We start from the raw sequence: 21,167 nt of genomic DNA on the forward strand, positions 1-21,167 counted from the left end.
TAGAAAATATAGAGAGAATACAATCAAGAATCTATTGATGTTACAGAGGTAACATAGTGGATAAAGATACCACATATAATCAACTGGATAGCTGGGGTTATGATGACTAAACAATAGTCAAGAATGCGGGTAAGCTGTCTGGATATTGCCAGATGACAATGATGCACTAAGCACTAAGTCAGTGTGAAATTTCATTACTTTTTATCAGAGAAATTTCTAATCTGTAACAATCTGGGAATTTCAGTCATTTTAACTGAAGACATTGGTGCCGATGGTGGTAGTGATTCCTTATACAGAGGGTGTAAGTAAGAAACCAGAGGAGTTAAGGTTTTAAGTCCTCTCCAAGGGACAGGGTGGTGCGGGAACATGCCTTTCCCAAGGGAAATGATACATACAGTGGGAATTGAACTTGGGTGACTGAACTGCAAGATCATTCTCATCACATTCTCAGACACCTGGCCAAAAAGCACTCAAACAAGAGTCAAGCCAACTTTATACTCACCGTAGACGGGTGTCTTTCCCGGTAGTACAACGATGATGAGCTGGAGTTTGGGCCACATCTTCTTGAGATGTCTGAACATGGGTTCCACCTGATCGGCTCCAACTGCGTACTTGCAGAAGCATGGCTGAAACTTGATAGGCATGCCGGCATCGTTGGAGATCTTCTGGAGCTGAAGTGTGAAATTCCTACAGATGAACAATAAAATAAGATATACATACAGTATCATACAGAGTGAGAACATCCCTTATGAATACTACAGAGATTTTTATGAAGCTAGGATATGAAATTCTTACAGACAAATAAACAGATAGACAATAAAAGCATTCAGATATGAATATACAGTATCCAACAAAAATAAGTACAGCCCTCATAAATAAAATGGAGATTATTCAAAAGCTAAAGTGTGAAATTCCTACAGCCAAATACACAGACGCCAACTGAAGCATTCAGAAATGAATACACAGTATCCAACAGAAATAAAGTACATCACTTGTAGATACGATGGAGATTATTCTGAAGCTCAAGTGTAAAATTCCTACAAACAAATACAGATGGACAACAAAAGCATGAAGATATGAATATACAGTATCCAACAATATAGTAAAAGGACTTACCTGAGAGCTTCTTCCCTGCACTGGTGCTGGGGTGCAAAGCAAGCAATGGCCCAGACTTCAATCTCAACACCGTAGTGGAACTGTTTGCCTCTCATGTCCCACACGCCCTGGTTAGGGACAGCTTGTTGTGGTTTGTTCAGCTGCAAAGACAAGTTTCATTGGGGTTTCAGATGAACAAATAGTTGGCTTTGAAAACATACAAACCAATGTTGATAATTTGATGGTGACACGACAATTGCTCCTGCGATAATTGCTCCTGGCTTTATTTTGTCTAAGATATAGGGTTAGGGTTGAAATGGGGTTTCCTTTTAGGTTTAGGTTTAGGATAGGGTATAGTTTTAAATCAAGGGTTGAAGTTGGCGATTCCATTAGTATGTGGAATTAACAGCGGAGCAATTGTCGCCGGAGCAAATATCAAGGAACCAATTTAATATGGGAATGACTCATTTGCCAACATTTTTTTTTTGGGGGGGTTGGGGGCAAACACACAACAATCCTACATCAGAAATACAAGTAATACACTTAAACCTTTCACCCATCTATAAACCACTTTTAAAGGGAATTCAAAAAGAATTGTAAACAGGTGATTAGTTGATACTTTGAGAAAATGTATTCAAGGAAAATAGATGCTTTGGTCTTCATGGACAAATGATGCCATCGAACTTTGATGGCTAAAGGAGTTTGAATTACTTCCTTACCTTTCCGCCATATTGGATCTTTGGAGCAGGTAGGACTCTTCCCTCTATGGTCACCATTTCATTACTTATACTCAGTCCAAACTGCCTCACATACTGGTCATTGTTGAAGTTAGCTTTATGCACCTACAAGAAAAGTACATTATGTTAAGAGACATTCAATATTGTATTTGGCCATGTACATGCCCTCTCTGCCAATCAAACATGGGGAATAGTTATAACATCTATTTTGGCACACTTTAGAGAACAAAGTGAGTGTTCTCAGAAAAACTATACAAAAAACCCTCTTCTTTTTTAGCAGGAGTTCCCACATTTATTGCTACATAACAATACAAATTCACATTACAAAATAATTGATCAAATCATAAATGTGACATTGAGATAACAACAACAATGAATTATGGACAGAATTCATATACATGTTCATGTAAAAAAAAATTAATATTACTAATCAGAATGGTCATAATACTCACCAGACTCTTGATTTCTTTTTCTCTATCTGGAGCTGATCTGGCAGTAGCCTGTGAAAATAATAAACAAAGATAATTCAAGCAACATGTTCTATACAATTAAAATATAAAAGAATGTCTATAAACATGATTACAATAACACACTAATCACTTTCAATGATATCGTGGAAAATACATGCAATACATCCATGACTACAGAATAAGAGTATAACACTATAATGAATAGGCTTTAAAGACTACAGTTCTTAAACCTGGACTATTCGAAGGCCATTCTAATTTTTTTTTCCGACCATGTTTCTAAACCCCACACTATTTGCTAGCTGGGGTTCAGCCTAGCTAGGTTTAATGCCGTAACCAAGATTATTGCACAGCTTATGAATATTGATGATTTTGCCAAACATTGCATGAATAAAGTGATAGTTTAACTTCTATTACTCTGTAACGATTATTGCTTAGGCCCAGTTTTATTCAGACTCTTAGCACTGCAAATGCCCGACTAGCACCACAAAAGCCAGCTAACCCTGCTTTTTAGCAGGACCAGATAGTACTAATGTACTATTCACTGTGCTAGCTCACTTTGGTAAAATGTAGTCAGAAACCGAAGTGGAAGTTATTATATTATCCTTATCATTATCATTTAATAAATTAGCTAGAATATCTCGAATCAAATAAACAGGAAAGATTTAAATTTTGCACTGTTTGGCAGATCATCACACCCTTTGACCTGACAATGAGACTATCATAAATGTCAGAGAAGATAGTTTTTCACACAGGACACTTTGCTAAATCTATTACACACTGATTCAAGGAGAGCTAATTGCTTAGATTCAAAACTGGGCCCCATCTTACAATGAGTTATTGTTGATCCGATCAATCTCATCTGTATGGAAATCCATCAATGTCGTATTTTTTTTCTACAGGAACTTTGCACGATGTCCTTTGTAAACAAAGTGAAGCACACTTAATTTTCAAGAAAACAATGAATGTAAGAATATTCAGTATATCTAATGTATTTAAGATGTTGACGTTGCTGGCATTCCATAGTTATGATTGATTTGATAAATCATAGCCCTTGTTAAAATGGGGCCCTGAACACCCAATGGGAATATGCCAAATGAGGGCGCTGCAGTTTTTACAAATCGCTGCTGACGATTATCATCCTATCCTATTACCTTGATCATGGTTGACGTCTGCAGGTCAGTGAGTTTCTTGATACAGCGTTGCCCAGCTACAATATTGCAAACCTGGAAAGAATAATTTCATTAAAAAAGAAAAAGAACTAATATCAATATTTTTAAAAGAATATGATAAACAATAAAACAGAAATTTTCATTAAGCAGTCAATTTCCTCTTACATAAATCTAGATCCAACTTGAGGACAAATTTTAGGCTAATCAACAATCTTGCATGAGGACAAATACAGACAACATTAGATGTACATAGAGGACATGCTTCTCTATCAAAATCATCTTTGATTGCACAAATAATATAGAGGGTACAGAAACATCTTTATCTTTAATTGCATAACAAGTGCTATATGTAAAACAAAAATCACAAGTCATTATAAATTGAAAGGGGACTTGACAACATATTATCATTATTAAATGATTTCTGCCCCCCCCACATATTCAAAGAATCGATTCATGAAATACAAGTAGTCAATCGTCAATATTTTGAATGGTCCATTGCGTTAAGAGGGGTATGACATACCTCTAGAGGTAGGTAGGTGTGACGCTGCTCCTGTCCAACCTGCAGACAGGGGAGATGAGGGTATCTGAAAACAAATAATAAAAAAATTGAAAATTAGATATATTTCTATAACAAGTAGAGCCAGGGGACAATTAACAGCCAACACCCTGGTGACACTGAAACAGGCAAAAAACATTATTTTGGGGGCTTCTTTTCATAACCTACTGCTTAACCCTACTCCATTGTATAGGCTTTAACATTAAAGTGAATGCAGGTTTTCCACAGCTATTTTGAGCTTTTCAGGGGCTATATCATCCAGAGCCCCCTGTACTTTTTTCCCTGCATTGAAACTTCAAACATTTACTCTTTTCTAAATATATGATTTAACAATTCAAAGCCACGAAGGGTCAAGGCTGTAGATACCCTGTTCACTTATATCAATGCCAATCTTTTTGGCCTTGGGAATTTTAAGTACTCGTTTCATTTTTTTTCTTATTGAGCTGTACTAAAGAATGTGCCCTATAAAGCAGGGGTAAAAAAATCCTAAATGACCTTTGAACTTGATTATGTGACCTGCAACTCACAATGATCAGTGATACTTGATTACCCTTACATCCAAGTGTAATGAAATAGATCCAAGACATTTAAAAAACTTAACTTTGGAAAGATTTTCATACTGACAATGGCGCTAGCGCCGGCACCTGTAGTCTCACTCTCTTAAGCAGGCAAGACAAAAATCACATTTTTTTTCTTGATATTTCAACTAAAATTCCAACAATTATGAACTCTAAATGGAACTCTGGCCAAAACAAAATACAATAAAAAAAAATACAAATATAGCTTATTTACTTTTAATTATCTTAAACCTATCTCATGCTGTACACTATACTTTACACTTTAATCTTTGATTCAAATCTAATTAGCATAAATTGCTTGAAAATACAGCCCACTAGCATACTATCACCTATTCATGCCAGCCCCCCCCCCAAAAAAAAAGGCTGACATATATAGATAATTAACAAGGTCAGCATAAAGGTTAGCTGAGGTTATGATATGTTGTAGAGTCCTGTGCTGTACATGTTTATTGTTACGTTGATGTGGTGACATCATCATGTTATGACATCATCATCATCATCACATAATGTTATATGCGTCTCTCTTTACACTGACCTTCATTTTTTTAAAAGAGAGAAAGAAAAATTCAAACTCGAGTACTTACAGTACAGGCCAATAAAAAGCTCCATAGAATTTATATACAAGGATATTATATCAGTCATTATTTGAACTGATATTTGCCAGACGTCACTTGTTTTCTAAATGTAAAAGGAATAACAAACCTATCTCGGGCTGCTCAGACCAATATCACATTTTCAGTAAAACTACTGTACACAAACCTACAAAAAGATCCTGTGGGATTATAATATTAAACAATGCAAATACTTTTTTTTTTTACTTACTGCAAAATGAGATTGTGCCTTTCTCTGAAGTATTTTGCTACTGTGCATTCCACTGTTTGACCATTCTCAAGTTGCCATGGAAACCTGGATGAGAAAATAAAAGCAAACAATCAACCATCCATACACGGGGAGACATTTCATGAAACGAACAGTAGTGTTTTTCAATCACTGTTGATGCAAGCTATTGCAAATCCTTGGATCTGATTGGCTGAGAACAAATGGGTATGAGAAAATCACTGGCAAATCTTTCATGACACCGCTCGGTCTTTTGGTTTCCTTTCCATTTCAAAATATCTAAATTCAGAGATTTCCACATACACAATGTATGACAGTAATCTCTACAAGAGTCATTTGATGTATTGTGAAAAATGTAATTAGTTATAAAGGGTGTTTTCTATATAAACAAAGATCAAAGTTCAAAAGTCAGCTATAAAGTTTAAAGGTCAGCTATATAATGATACATGGTTTGTTCTTGTGATTTCTAAGCTATGACACCAGCTAACTCATCAGCTTTAATTTGACACCTTGCATGTATCTTTATTGTCATGGAACACAAAGGGAGCATCCTACAAAGGGGAAGGGTACAAAACCTACTTTTGCCAGGTACAGTACACAAACCTAACTTAATGTTACTTACGTTTGTGTCTGTGCAGATCTCTTGGTTACATTGCACACTCTGTATTTCCTTTTCATGTTTCCACAATGAGTGATCTCAATCTTCAACCCTGGATAAAATTAATAACAATTTTTTTGTTTTAATCTTTGTCAAATACACCTAAATGTACATGTATATGAACAATTAAAGCAACAGTAAATGTATGAAAGATTGGTGCATAAAGGAAGAATGGTTGTCTTCTATCATTACATAATTAATAAAAAGTCAAAATTATTCATGTTCATCAAATACATGAAAATGAACAAACAATACTGTAAAAAGGCAGATTGGTGCAAAAAGAGAGATAAAAATTGTCTAATCAAGGGGTGTTTCACAATTTAAATGTAAACTGAAGTCCTTCTTACATGCCAACGCATTTATTATTTTAAATAAAATATTCTTTTTGTTTTATTTCATTTTCTTGTTCTTACATGGATGTCAGAATGTGTTCCAGAAATTTGATTAATTTTCCATGGTAAAGTATCAATCAAATTGCTTAGGATGCAATTTATGAAAGTCAACATTTTCCATTCCTTTTTATTCACAAACAATTCAAAATAATTTTTTTTTGAGCCAACACATGTGTGCATTCTCACTCTGTAGAAAGATTAAATCTCTTACAACAAAAGATAGTAATAGAAGGAAACAGTATCATTTCTAGGAAGTTAAAAAGCACATAATTTCACAGATATCTTTTCTCTGGGAAAGCACTGACCTTTAATCTCTTTGGTGAACTTGACTCTATGCGAGTCTGATAGAGGGCGACGTTGATCCGATAAATCCTGGATGTCTAAGACCTCACATAGGAAGTCAATCACTGACTGACAGCTGTAGAAGGCCGTTGCAGATACTGAAAAATAGTAACAAAATAAACAAAAAAAGTTTAAAGTGATAATCCAGTCGAGAGAGAGATGTTGAGAATTTTTGTGATCTCTCTTTTCTCTTTTTTGGGTGATAAGTCCGAAAATGGGGGTGCGGTTTAGAGTCCGCTACTAACAGTATTCAGTACAATCTATCATAGAAATCAGTCCAACGATCAAATGGTAAGATTTATGTTACAGGTGTCAAGATGGCCTTTCAGTCTAGATGACCAATCATGATGTTAATGACTTGCTATTACAGTGATTGATTTAGTAGCTATTATACATCAGAGGGGCATTCCATAATGCCATTTGTAATCTACAAATGATTCTACACATGACTGGAACTGGTTTAAGGCACTACATGTAATTTTTTTTTAATCCAATCAAATAGACATTTGATATAGCGCCTCTTCATTTCGGTTACAAAATGCTGCACACACACTACTCCATGTTTGGGCCACTAAAGCAATAATTGAACATCTCAGAATGATCATCTTAGTCTAGGCAATTCATTTTAATAGCTAAAGCTGACATTCAATCTTTGTACATCAAGATTCTAAATATCAACAAGCATGTAAGTGCACAGATTATCACTCGTTTAAATCTGAACGGAAAATTCAATCTCAATATATTGCAACAATGTGGTATCACTTTCAAATACCTCCTCCAGCCCAAGAACGCCTCAAGAGTAATAAATCACTTACAAACGGCTTTATGAAACACATCCTGCCTTGTTTTCACGCACTTACCATCTATATTGAGCATCATTTTCCACATGGATGGGCGGATACTCTGATGGAAACCAAACCACACTTCTCTACCGCCACCTAAAGGATGTGAGTACTCATCAGGAGGAGAGAAGAAGGATCGACCAACAGGGGTGTACCTGAAAGAGCAAAATACAGATTTAAAGTAGACACATTTGGTATACGTTGACAGGAAATGGTATGGAGAAGCAAATCAAATAGATAGAATGCTTTAAAACCAAATTAGCTTCTTCAAATTACCTGAAGGATCCCCAAATCTTTCTTTCTGATTTTAGAAATAATTATTGGTTGCACAGATACAGTGACATCACAGAAAGCAGACGATTAAGAATAAATATCATCAAGAAATTTTGAAAATCTAACTTTGGCCCTTATATAATTTTAAAATATACATTACCTCAGAGATGGTAAATGTCTCATGATAACATCCAGAGCTTGCACAGCATCGTGTGGTATATTGACTACTTCTCCTTTCAAGGCCGACTCTAGCAGGGCCAAACTCACTTTGCCTTCAAACTTAATGGAAGCTTTGAATATCCTGTCTTTCCCCTCTCCTGGTAAGGTCACTTCAAGTTCCACCTGCTGCTGGTTCAGAGAGGCAAAAATAATTAAGATTATTCTTCCTGATCAAAGCTTAGAAAACATAGTTGCAACCAAACAATTATTTCATAAGAAAGTTATTAACATCAAGGTTCATTGCTACAAAATATTTGAAGGCCTAGATCTGGCACTTTTACAAAAACATGTGATTACATTTAAGATCACCAACAAAGATAAACACATGTGGTGCAGTGTATTATCAATGCCTGGATTAGACCCTACACCTGGATTGTCCTGCTTATTTTACTAATTTAACAGGAACTACACAATTCCTACCAGAATCACTCGACATAATGTATAAATACTTTGATAGTAATTTCATTAGATTCAGTCCAAACTCATTTTGAAATCTTTACTGCAACTAGCATGTACATTTAATTCTAACATCTTAAATACTAGTAGTATACAGTTTCAAAATCTATCCTAATTTCAGTACTTTCAGGGCAGAAAATTTGACTGAGGAATGATGAATTTTTAGAAAGAAATATAAATTTTTAATTGCCAGATACAAGATTACGATCTAATACATGTAAAAAATAAATTGTCATTAATCTGTGCTGCATCTTTCAGCAGGAATCAGGCATTAAAGTCGTTTCTTTTAGAACAAATCCAGAGCCTATAAGGCGTTACATGTCTTACTTTTGTTTTTCTTTTTCCTTAACCTTTCCTAAAGATTTCTGCATTCCAATTATTTCAGCTATGATGAATTGTGAGGATTGGTAATTGCATGATTCCTGCAGGAAGACACTGTTGAAACTTTTGAGAACCAACAAATTTGATATTGGATGAAAGTTCAATCTACTTCAATCTCACCTTTTCTCGATCCAGAGGAATCTGTTCTTTACAGTACATGTTTTTCCTGCCATCAAAGACAGGCAGGTTGTTCTGAAAATATCTCCCCTTGAAGGCTGTTACAAGTGTGTCTATCACATCTCTGAAAAGGAATTGAAATTCATTGAAATGATAATAGAAAAAAATAATGAAAATGATGATGACAATAATAATGATAATTAATAATGATAATAATATCAACAATAACAATATGTAACACAGCATACAAGCACTACTACATACTCGACTGCACTTTGAAAGATACTTCCATTTCTTATTCTACAAAGTAAGAAAGTTTGTAACTTAATTGCTTCCTACATGTAGATTTAAAACCAGGAAAAGACTTGGCCTTTACAATGGGAAGTTAATCTTTTTCTTTCAAGTTTCCATTCAAATTTAAATGACTTAGTTTGGTCTACAATGTTTAGACAAAATTGGGTTTAAAAAAAAAATAAACCTTGTGTTTAAAAAAAAGAATACTGTGATAAAGGTATACAGTTAAGAGGGAAAAGGAGATTATTAAATGCGGTATGTGGATTATCAAATCAATGATAAAAAGATAAAATAAAATAGCAGTAAATCCAAGAATAAGCACATGGGCTATTCCACGGTTACCCATGTTACATTTGGAGACACCTTGACTCATACTTGGAGCTGTAACTCCATTATTATTATTGATAGGAACTAAACATCTCTTTATCACAACAAAGTACGCAGTCTGACTATCCTTTGTATAAAAACAAAACTTGGGAAATTTTATTATGCTCCTGGCAAATTTTTGAAATGTGTCGGTTACTCATGTTACATGATTTGGACATGCATAAAATGAAAAGTCGACATAAGTGAAAAGTGTCCTCATAAAAGGCTCTTACAGTACATACATGTATGAAAGTTGATTATATCCATTTCAATTTTCAAAGAAGTATATTAGGGAGACAAACTTTGTACATAATTAAAAAAAAAAAGAACACATGGTTTTTACTAGGGGTGCAGATAAAGTGGTTACTCATGTTACATTTTTGTCCATGTATGGTCAACAACATAAATGTCACTAAAAATTCAATAATGTGTCTAAGGTTTTTGTTTCTGTTTCGTAATAATATGAGTAGGATTTCAGATGCCAGTTTATGTTTAAAGGTAACATTCTGAATAAGTTCCTCCTCTCTTTTACTTAATTGTCAGTATATTGGTAATGTATTCACTAAATTGTACGAAATCTGGCTTGGGCTGTGTAAATAAAAATATGTAAAACAAATGCATTCCATTTCTTGCCTCAAGAGTCAAGCCCTCAATATCAATTAAAAAACCAGCAATAAGTATAAGTAAGGCAAACACAATTAAAATGTACAGTTCAGATATGCTATACAGTGCGTCCCACAAAAAAACCAAGCTTTATCGATAATTTAACATAATCACAAAAACAATAGACAAATGACCTACCATTTTAAAGCTTAGAATCTCCTCTGTCTTCTAGTTCTAAAATTACTTAGATTATTTCTCATTCACGCATGAGTGAGCAAAAACAATTTGAAAAGAGGATACCAAAAAGTCACTTGGCGGGCCGTTCTGGGTTTAAAAATATCACATTTTAAAAAAGTTCAATATCTGCTCTTTAATTTGATCCCTCAATTACAGAAAATGGTCAAGAAATTAAAAAGTTCTGGTTGTTTGAAATAAGGCTTGAAATTCAATAATTTTCAAATGAAGAGGTTTTACAGGCTAGCGTCCAAACTCATTCGACACTATGTTTTATTAACGATCAGCCATGCATTAAGTCTTTTGTTACCGTGCAAAAGCTTCTGTGGGAAACCGGTGAAAACATGTCTATTTGATGAAATTATGGAAATACAAGCATTATTTCGAAGGATCATAACTTCTTTACTTCTTGACCATTTTCTGTGATTCAGGTATCAAACAAAAGAGCAGAAATTGAACTTTTTAGTCATGTGATTTTTTAGTTTTTGGCATCCTTTCTTCGAATTGTTTTTGCTCACATGCATGAATGAAAAACAATATAAGTAATAACAGATGAAAGAGGAGATTCTCAGCTTTACATTGGTAGGTCATTTGTCTATTGTATTTATGATTAAGTTATGATAAATCTTTGCTAAATCTCGGTTTCATTTTTTCTGGGACGCACTGTATATTGAATTTGAATTTTTAAGCTCAAGTCCACCAACCTATGAAATTGCCCACATTGATTTCACCCACACAGCCGAGCCTACAGGTAGACACACTCATACACATTCTTCACTCCAACACGCAGCATTTTCACACTCGCAACAGACAAAAACAATACACGGGAAGTTCAAAAATTGATTTGAATAGAGACAGAGAAAATTCAAACAATCATAACACTGAAAATTTCATCAACTTTGGATATAAAATAAGCAAATATTACATGTATGTATGTAGATTGACATGTATGTGATCTACAATTGCATGAGAGGTTATGTTTAAGGGGCTTTAACTATTCTAAGGAGTAAAAGTGTCAAAATCACAAGTCAATAAATTTTTTTTACAGAACAATGGTTCTGGAAATTTGGTGTCCCATTTTCGTGTATAATCCTCAACATCATTGTTTACCAAGTTCAAAGTAAATGTATATACTTTATATTATGACATATGTGACTACCATGAAACTTGGAAAAGAGCAAATCCTACTGTACACACCTGTTGATTCTCCTCGGACATTTCTCTGGCGTGATATTAACTTCATAGTGGAAAAGATCCAGGGGCGGGATCTTCACCTGGAAGTGGTTTGCACGAAGGGCAATGGGACGACCATCCTGACCAAAGCCAGGTCTTCTGGGCATGGCTACTAGGTCTGTGGACTGAGGAGGGGTACCTGGAGGCTGTCCTGGCTGCTGAGGTGGAGGCTGCTGGCCTGGTGGAGGGGTGAAGGGAGCACCACCCGGTGGACCACCAGGAGGGCCACCAGGAGGGCCGCCAGGAGGGCCGCCGGGTGGACCACCAGGTGGACCGCCAGGAGGGCCCCCACCTGGAGGACCTCCGGGCGGACCCCCAGGAGGACCTAATGGGAACTGCCCTGGGAGCCCAGGTTGGTTTGGCGGATACTGGGGCATCCCTGGAAAATAAAAAGAAAAAAAAATGACAGGTTAAAGCATACTGTACATGTATATGTAGGTACATTCAGGCTGGACACTTTAGGGCAATTCCATAAAATGATCAACCTTTTTGTATGTCCGACAGTCTTACTTTAGTTACTGAAGTTTATAAACTGACTAATTCATGGTCCTTTTGATAACATTACAGACTGTCAAAAACACAAGAAATCAGAGATAGAAATTTTTATGAAAGTCCCACATATAGGGGGTCGGACGAACATATTTTATGGAATTACTACATGTAATTAGTCACTGCACAAGTGAGGCTTCACATGTAATACCATGCATGTTGGGTAAATGTAGGCCTGAAAGTAAAACAGTCAGTGCATTAAAAAAGTACATGAATATCAACAAATGGCATCCGTAAACTAATTCTTACACAAATCGAACAGTCACCAGATGGTACATTTAATACTGATTTGATACATTCAACTATCAAAAGTACATGTACATGGCTATAAATGATGATATTTGGCAACATAAAGCCAGATACAAAATTATATTCATAAAACTTTATGAATTCAAAACATGGCAACTCTTTCACGCAAAACAATTAGGGCTGCACTAGCGAATGCATAATTCAGGTGTGTTGATGATGTGGAGCATATATGTACTGAAAATTTATGTTTTACAGGATAAATTTGAGATTTTACATGAAAAAATGTAATCTTGATCGAGTGTCCCATAAAATAAAAATTTTTAGACTTGAATTTTCAAAATAAAAATCCTTTTCAAAAGCATACATGTATTGTAGACGGGGCTGAAAATTTCAGACATAATCTTTGTCTGTTGCTTCATGATATATCCAATTCCTAAACTTAGAAGATAAAATTGGGGCCCTAAAGAAAAATCAAAATAAAATAAAAAAATAATAGGTGCTAGATTTGAATATTTAAATTTTCACAAAGAATCAACAGTTGAAAAAAAAGAAAAAAATATAAGTTGTTTACAGGAAGATTTGAATATTAGACAATGATCAAATTTAATTCACATAACTGACTATTCAAAGGACAAGTCCACCCCAACAAAAATTTGATTTGAATAAAAAGAGAAAAATCCAGCAAGTACCTGTACAACAATGAAAAGTTCATCAAAAATAAATCGGATGTAAAATAAGAAAGTTATGAAATTTTAAAGTTTCGCTTAATTTCACAAGACACATCCAAATGAAGGAACATGCAAATGAAGGAACTGATGACTTCACTCACTCACTATTTCTTGGTATTTTATTATATGAAATATTCTAATTTTCTCCACATTGTCCTGTGAAACAAAGTTTTATTTCTCCCTGAAAATGTTATACCATCGCTTAGCATTTTATGGTTCAGTCAAGATGGTCCTTATTGTCAAATCTGCAAAAATTGAAATAATTTACAATTCTAACAATAAAAACAGAAGAAATAGTGAGGGACATTTTCTTGTTTGCATGTGACTAAATTGTGCATATAAAAATAAGCGAAACTTTAAAATGTCATAATTTTCTTATTTTACATCAGATTTTGATGAAATTTTCAGCATTGTGCTTGTCTGATTTTTATCTATTGATTCAAATCAGTTTTATGAGATGGACTTGAACTAAAGACAGGCTTCAAGTTAATGAGTTCTTATGTCTAAAAAACATGCAAAAATTTACAAAAATATATGCCTCAATAATAAAATCTTAATCAAAACTTTGAAAAGTTCAATTTCATTTTCCTTAAATTTTTAAATACTGAATTGCTAGGGTTTTTCCACAAAATTGGGGCAGAAAATCTACCCTATATTTTGTGCCATTTACAATAACAGTACTCGATATTTATAAACATAGTATGTAATGAGAAATGCAGTGTATTCGAATGTTATATGGACATGATCTTCCTTTGGTCCTAAAAGTAAACTTTCACATTTGCTGGACACTGGTACATGTAGTCTACATGTAGACTACAAACTTTGTACAATTTTATAAATTTCTTATTACTAGTGTCCGTATCGTGGGTGAAGAACAATAGATAACAAGATGGCGGCGTAAACATCGGGCAAGTCTCTTCCTTCTTTTCATATTTTTCTAATTTTTTTATGAATTCTTGTCTAAAAATAAAATCCATGGCGTAGAAATGTCGGAAATGAAGTTGTATCCCATGTAGGATGGGGGGTTGGGTGTCCGGACACTTTATATTTTTGAAGCCTTCTTTTTTTTCTTTGGATTACCATAAAAATATGAATTCAATAGTTGTAATCATCTTCTATTTTGTTCTCTATAACATTTCCTACATTTTGTACTAAAAATTGATGTAACTTTGCCTGTAATTTTTTTTCAAATGACTTCCTAAAATTGATCGTCCGGACACACAACCTGTCCGGACACACAGCAACTAGGTATGGTTGTAACTACCCCTTATCGACCACCTAATATTCTAAGCATCGTATCTGCGAAAATATTCATCAATTTTACCCAGTTTTCGTCTCATTTGTGCAGAAAATTGAGCAGAATAGAATCCCATGTTTCGCGTGGCGACTCCGATTCAATCCGCGTATATATCGACGAACAACGAATGCGACGATTTTACGACGATTTTACATTTGCTCATTAGCACCCGTCTTTTGAAACCGACCACCCGCGATACACTAAGTTTACGGTCGATTCTTGTCGCGGTGGCGAAATATTTTTACTCTTTCAAATCAGTTCTATGACGTCAACATGCTAAATGATCGCCTCACTACTTCCACTGCGAGCGCCGGCGCATGATTCGACGATTGACGACGGATATTTGTTCTAAAGCCGTTTCCTATCGGATTTCTTGGTTTTTCAGCAGGGTTTGGGTTTGGTCAATACAATTTTGATTAATTCTACTAAATTTCTACTTTTTGTTGCTTCTTTTTTTCTCGTAAAATTGATTCTTACAGTTTCTATGGACACTGCGCCTACTCTCCCGTGCGTATCGTTTGTAATACGCAATAATTTTAACGTGCACATGGTGGTTGGTTTCAAAAGAGGTGGTCAATATGTGGTAGTCTCACCATATAGATCTAGGCCTACATGATTTTTTAGGCTAGGCCTACATTGTAGATCTTTTACATGTAAGTACAAGTGAGTTTTGTCATTTGTGATATTTTTTTCTTGCTTAATCATGATCTTTAGAATATTTGCTACAAGTTAGTGACAGATTGTTCAAATATTAAAATTGGCTTAGTCCTTTCGTTTGTAAACAAAGTGCGTAGCTTTAGGTCCCCCCATCATAAATTTGTCGCGCACGAAAATAATTCATTGTTTTTCGTGGAGATCTGCGGCACATGTGATGCAAAAAAAAACGGTTGGTAAAAATCAAATAATTTTACCATATTCATAATTTTCATGAGAGTTGGAATACCGAGTGCAAAATTATCTTGATTCCTCTAACTTTCAATTGTCATTTTTAAAGCAAAGGTGTCCTGTAAATACGAACCGGTACCTACCCGGCCTACCGACGTACGTACGTAGGTCGGCACTGTGTAGCACAGCCACAGGCGCAGTGCAGCGTTTGCAATGACGAATGCGGCAGATACGGTATAATTTTTTCAATATCTAATGACAAATATTCGTACGGTCTTACCATATGGGAAATTGGGCGGAAAGGCAGGTGGTTGATACATCTTTCCTCTTTCAAAAATTATATAATTTGAATTTAAATAATGGCAAAATAGGCCGTAGTTGAACGTTTATTTCAGCATGTCAAGTGATCTTCCTGCTTCATTTTTGCACGTCCCGATTTGCGAAAACTCCATGACCCGGAAGTTCACTCGATGCAAGAAAAAGGCCGAGGTCGTGCTTCTTTGTCATAACTGCGGTGTTGCATGTCTTTCTTTCTTTTTTGTTTGTTTCTTGGTTTATTAGTTTGCTTTTTTTTGGAGGGGGGGGGGGGTCTGCTGAGATTTTTATTCGTCGATGCATGTATACAAAGGAATTTAGTTTCAAATACATAGGTACACAAAGATATATATATATATATATTTAATAGAATAAGCGAGTTAAAAAGTTTGAAAAGCCTGGTTGTACTTTTTATGGGAATCCAGCTCGAATTGGCAAACATATGCTTCCGCAAAGTTTTGTTTCAAGTTGTACACAATTTCCCCTTTATTTTACATATTTCACATCATTTCTTTCTGACCCTGACATAATTATGTAGTGTGCATTATTTTCCCATGACAAATGTTATGCTCAGAAGGAGGCAATTAGATGCAATTTGAAAGATAATGGGAAAATATTTTAAAAATAAATAAATCGAGAGTTGTCCACAAAATTTCATGCGCTTCTAAAGGATAGTCGACTAAGTAGGATATTTAAAAGGAATAAATATTTGGGAAGCTATTAGACTTATAGATGAAAATGATCTTTCACTCGGCAGAAAAATATCGGCATATCTAATTGGCCATTGATTTTGAAAAGGCATTTTATTCCGCTGTTTCACATTGCTTTTTTTTGTAAATGGATATGTACTTTGTATAAAAAAAACTGAAAGCTGTGTTTTAATGGCAGTATTTCAACAGGTTATACTTTGATATAGGGAGGGAGGGGGGCGTTATCCCCCTATATCTGTCTATTTTATGTATTGAAATCTTGGCTAACAGAATAGATTTGAACCAGAAATTCACGGAATTAAGTTTGGCAACACAGAAGTTAAGCAAATTTTATACGCAGATGATATGACAATTTTTGTAAAAGACACTCGATCGATTGAAAACCTAAATACGATGGGTTCGAATGCTTTTCCGAAGCGTCAGGGATGAGGATGAATAAAGCTAAAACCTTTATGTTACTGGGACACCGAAAAAATAGATAAAATTTTATCTATTGGTAAAGTGGAGAAGATGGTTAAGATCTTAGTTATATATTTTGTCAATAGATAGAGAAAGTCAGGTAAGAATTAATTACAAATAATAATAAAGAAAATTTTGATGTGGTGGAAGCAAAGGGATTGGACATTAATGTGTAAAATCCGGTTAATTAAAACAATTTTGTACGATATAAATTGATATACATTTCTTCTTTTACCCTTGTCGCGACATAGAGGATCTTAATACATTGATCTCTGGATTTTTATGGGGTGGTAAAGACATATTGTCTATTATGATAATGCTGGTCTAAAAATGACAGATTTTCAGTTGTTCATTAAGACACAAAGAATTCAAAATTGAAAAAATATTTCAGACACTATTAGCAAATGGTATGGGAGAATTTCTATTTTTATTAGTAACCTCACAATGAATTTGATAGAATTTGAACTGTCAGAATTTTATACAGAAATGTTTGATGTATGGGTTAATAAGAAATTGTTTTACTTGAAGAAGAAAAGAATAAAAGAAATGAGATTATTTTCAATAATAGGTTCATCCGTTTGAATGGACAAATATATTATAATGAAAAGCTGCCTTTTAAAGAATATTTATAAACTCCATCATATTGTAGATAAAGATGGGAAGATAAAGTCTATATCGACCTTTTTAAAAATGGGTTTAGATCGTTTTGAAATAGAAGAGATACTCGAAATTTTTAATAACATTCCATACCTATGGATGGACTCGCTGAAAAAGAGGGTCAGTATCATACAGAAAGTGATTGGTATTGGATTTTCATTTAAAGGGTAGGATTTTTGACTTGCAAGACATCACATAAAAAAGAACATATGATACTTTTTTTAAGATTGAGAAAGGATAAACCAAAAGCATTTAAAAAGATTGAGGAAAAGTACAATATAATAAAAAGATATTTCTTAACTATATTTTTCTAAGACCGAAAATCCACTCTGAACAGTAGACTCAGAGAATTTCAATATAAAACATTTTTGCTCTACAAAAAATATTTTAAATGACAACAGATGATTTATGTTCATTCTGCTGTAAAGAAGAAGAAACGTTGAAATTGAAAATGAACATAATGATCATATAGTTTTCATGTGATAAGATAAAAACTACACAGAAAGAATGAGGGAACATATGCTTCAACACAAATATAGATCAAAATTAAAAGAAGTTCACGTTGGCTTGGAAGGTTCAACTCGAGGAGAGGCCCAATTATTAAATCACATAATAATCCTAATAAAGTATATTATTTTTGAAAAATAGTAGAAACACAAAGGATATCAACCGACCCTTAACCATATTAAGGAGAAAATACAAGAAGATAAACTAGAAGAAAGAAAACTAGCTGAACAGAGAGGTCTATTAACAAACCATTTCGACGAGTCACAACTCATGGAGGGGACGCCCCCTGACCCCCTGACGAGTCACAAAAGATCCAGGAGACGGGCCCCCCCCCCCCTCTTGAGAAGCAAAATTAATAATATGTAATGTAAAAATGCAAGATCTTTTTTTTTGGGGGGGGGGCTTGCATGTCAATTTTTTCGCGGACGAAATATCCTCAAAAAAATTTGCCCCCCTCTTGGAAAATCCTGATGGGTACGGCGCCGCTGATGCTGGGGCAAATAAGTTCAAGCATAGAGTTATTAAATACTGTAAATGCAAGGGAGATGGTTTGGTCCCTATATCGCACTATAGGTCGGGGTGGTCATTTTTTTGGTGGGATGTGTGTATTTGGGGTGCCTTGTGGGGCTTGTGGTTCCTTCTGGAGTGAAAATGAAAAAAAATGATATATAAAAATGATTCTAGGACATCTACCCCCTGGACATCTACCCCCCGGACATCCACCCCCGGACATCTACCCCCCGGATATCCACCCCCTTAGGACAAGTACCCCCTAGGACAAGTACCCTCTAGGACATCTACCCCCCGGACATCTACCCCCCGGACAACTACCCCCGGACATCTACCCCCCGGACACCTACCCCCCGGACATCTACCCCCGGACATCTACCCCCCGGACATCCACCCCCGGACATCTACCCCCCGGACAACTACCCCCTGGACATCCACCCCCCGGACATCCACCCCCTTAGGACAAGTACCCCCTAGGACAAGTACACTCTAGGACATCTACCCCCCGGACATCTACCCCCTCATCTTTAAATTGATTTTGAATTGATAAGATATATATTTTTGCTCGTCTGTGAGCGATCATAACGAACGAGCAATTTGACAAAAAAAATGACAGGGGGTAGATGTCTGGGGGGTAGATGTCCGGGGGGTGGATGTCCGGGGGTGGATGTCCGGGGGGTGGATGTCGGGGGGTGGATGTCCGGGGAGTGGATGTCCGGGGGATAGATGTCCTAGAAGGTACTTGTCCTAGGGGGTACTTGTCGTAAGGGGGTGGATGTCCGGGGGGTGGATGTCCGTGGGGTAGATGTCCGGGGGTGGATGTCCGGGGGGTAGATGTCCGGGGGGTGGATGTCCGGGGGGTAGATGTCCTAGAGGGTACTTGTCCTAGGGGGTACTTGTCCTAAGGGGGTGGATGTCCGGGGGGTGGAAGTCGGGGGGTGGAAGTCCGGGGGTGGATGTCCGGGGGGTAGATGTCCAGGGGGTAGATGTCCGGATACGTATAAAAATATATGCTGTTCGCTCCAGAGGGAGCTGAGGCGCGCTCTCGTCCCGCGCCGTTTCTGGAATGACTAGTACCTTGTCTCGCTCTGGGAGGGGTGTGATTGAGGGCCGGATCGAGTGGCTCTTTTGCATTTTGAGTGAAGATTCAGGTGCGCAAGTTAGACCATGGTTGCGGTACAGAATGCAGTTTGAAAGGGAGGGATTATGGCTGGGGTTTAGGGGAGGGAAGCAGGCCGCGCTTCCTGGGCTTGGATGGGATGTGTGTGTGTGGGGGGAGGGGGTAATTGGGGTGGGAGGTTGTATGTTCCTTTAATACTCATTCAGTTCAATTGCGTTGCTATAAATTCATTTTTGTTATATCTGCATTTTTTTTCTTCAGACTAAGCATATACCTTGTTCTAGATGATTTGAATGTAATATTCCGTTTTTTTTACAATATATATATATATATATATATATATATATATATATATATATATATATATATATATATAAGTAACAAAATATGCTGAAGATAAAAGGTAATGCTTTCAATGCCAATATAGTTTGTATTTACTCGAATTTTCGACGGACCTCCGTCTTCTTCAGGAGTATATACAATGTGTGGTATCAATCAGAGAGCGCATCCTCAGACAGATGTTGTTATGATGACTGGCTGAGGATGCGCGCCCTTCACAGAAACATACATAGTAACGCTTGTTTGTAATTATCTAATTGTTACGTAACAATTAATATTGCGCAATAACATTTAACAATTATTCGTAGTTCAGCGGTTCTTCTCTCGTCCGCTGATTTGTATCCTCCCCCAAATATGCACACTTTCACATCCGCTAACGAATGTCCAGGAAGGCAGAAATGTCTGGCAACAGGAAGGTCGGTACGTTTCTTCTGAATAGATGATTTGTGGTTATTGAAGCGCATTCGGAATTTCGTGCTGGTTTCACCAATATAGATTGCTCCTAGCCGAATTATTGTTAAATGTAGGAGCTTTGAGGGTGATGGTATGAACCGAGATCTGGGATTCCTAAGCGGATATTCATTCTTTCGTTAGTTCCTAAAAAGAAAAAAATACTTTGACAAGCGCCACGATGTTTGGTATCGTATCACACAGGAATTTCTCTTATTGCTCAATAATACCTATCCGTACTTAATACTTTCGAGAGAACCATTTTCTCTTAACCAATTTGATCTTCGTTCTATCATCTCATCTCTTAAATTTCTTATTGTTGCGTAACAAGAAATGTTATTGCGCAATATTAATTGTTACGTAACAATTAGATAATTACAAACAAGCGTTACTATGTATGTTTCTGTGAAGGGCGCGCATCCTCAGCCAGTCATCATAACAACATCTGTCTGAGGATGCGCTCTCTGATTGATACCACACATTGTATATACTCCTGAAGAAGACGGAGGTCCGTCGAAAATTCGAGTAAATAAAAACTAT

The 21,167-nt window shown here is 36.0% G+C and overlaps 1 protein-coding gene across 2 annotated transcripts in view; it reads right to left on the minus strand.

The window, feature by feature from the left end:
- LOC121420522 (protein argonaute-2-like) overlaps positions 1-16,025 on the minus strand; it is a 37,135-nt gene extending 21,110 nt beyond the window's left edge. For both annotated transcript variants that reach the window (XM_041615201.1, XM_041615192.1), the window contains exons 1-14: positions 15,841-16,025; positions 11,817-12,231; positions 9,126-9,246; positions 8,110-8,297; positions 7,695-7,831; positions 6,798-6,932; positions 6,065-6,152; positions 5,428-5,511; positions 3,992-4,055; positions 3,454-3,525; positions 2,285-2,332; positions 1,815-1,937; positions 1,117-1,256; positions 503-687 (exon numbers count right to left, since the gene is read on the minus strand). In XM_041615201.1, the coding sequence (XP_041471135.1) occupies positions 503-687; positions 1,117-1,256; positions 1,815-1,937; positions 2,285-2,332; positions 3,454-3,525; positions 3,992-4,055; positions 5,428-5,511; positions 6,065-6,152; positions 6,798-6,932; positions 7,695-7,831; positions 8,110-8,297; positions 9,126-9,246; positions 11,817-12,231; positions 15,841-15,880 (1,840 nt within the window). In that variant the 5' untranslated portion in view covers positions 15,881-16,025. The remainder of the gene's footprint in view (positions 1-502; positions 688-1,116; positions 1,257-1,814; positions 1,938-2,284; positions 2,333-3,453; positions 3,526-3,991; positions 4,056-5,427; positions 5,512-6,064; positions 6,153-6,797; positions 6,933-7,694; positions 7,832-8,109; positions 8,298-9,125; positions 9,247-11,816; positions 12,232-15,840) is intronic.
- Between the last annotated feature and the right edge of the window lie 5,142 nt (positions 16,026-21,167).

Source organism: Lytechinus variegatus, chromosome 1 (assembly GCF_018143015.1).
Source record: "Lytechinus variegatus isolate NC3 chromosome 1, Lvar_3.0, whole genome shotgun sequence".
In the NCBI taxonomy this organism is placed as follows: Eukaryota; Metazoa; Echinodermata; class Echinoidea; order Temnopleuroida; family Toxopneustidae; genus Lytechinus; species Lytechinus variegatus.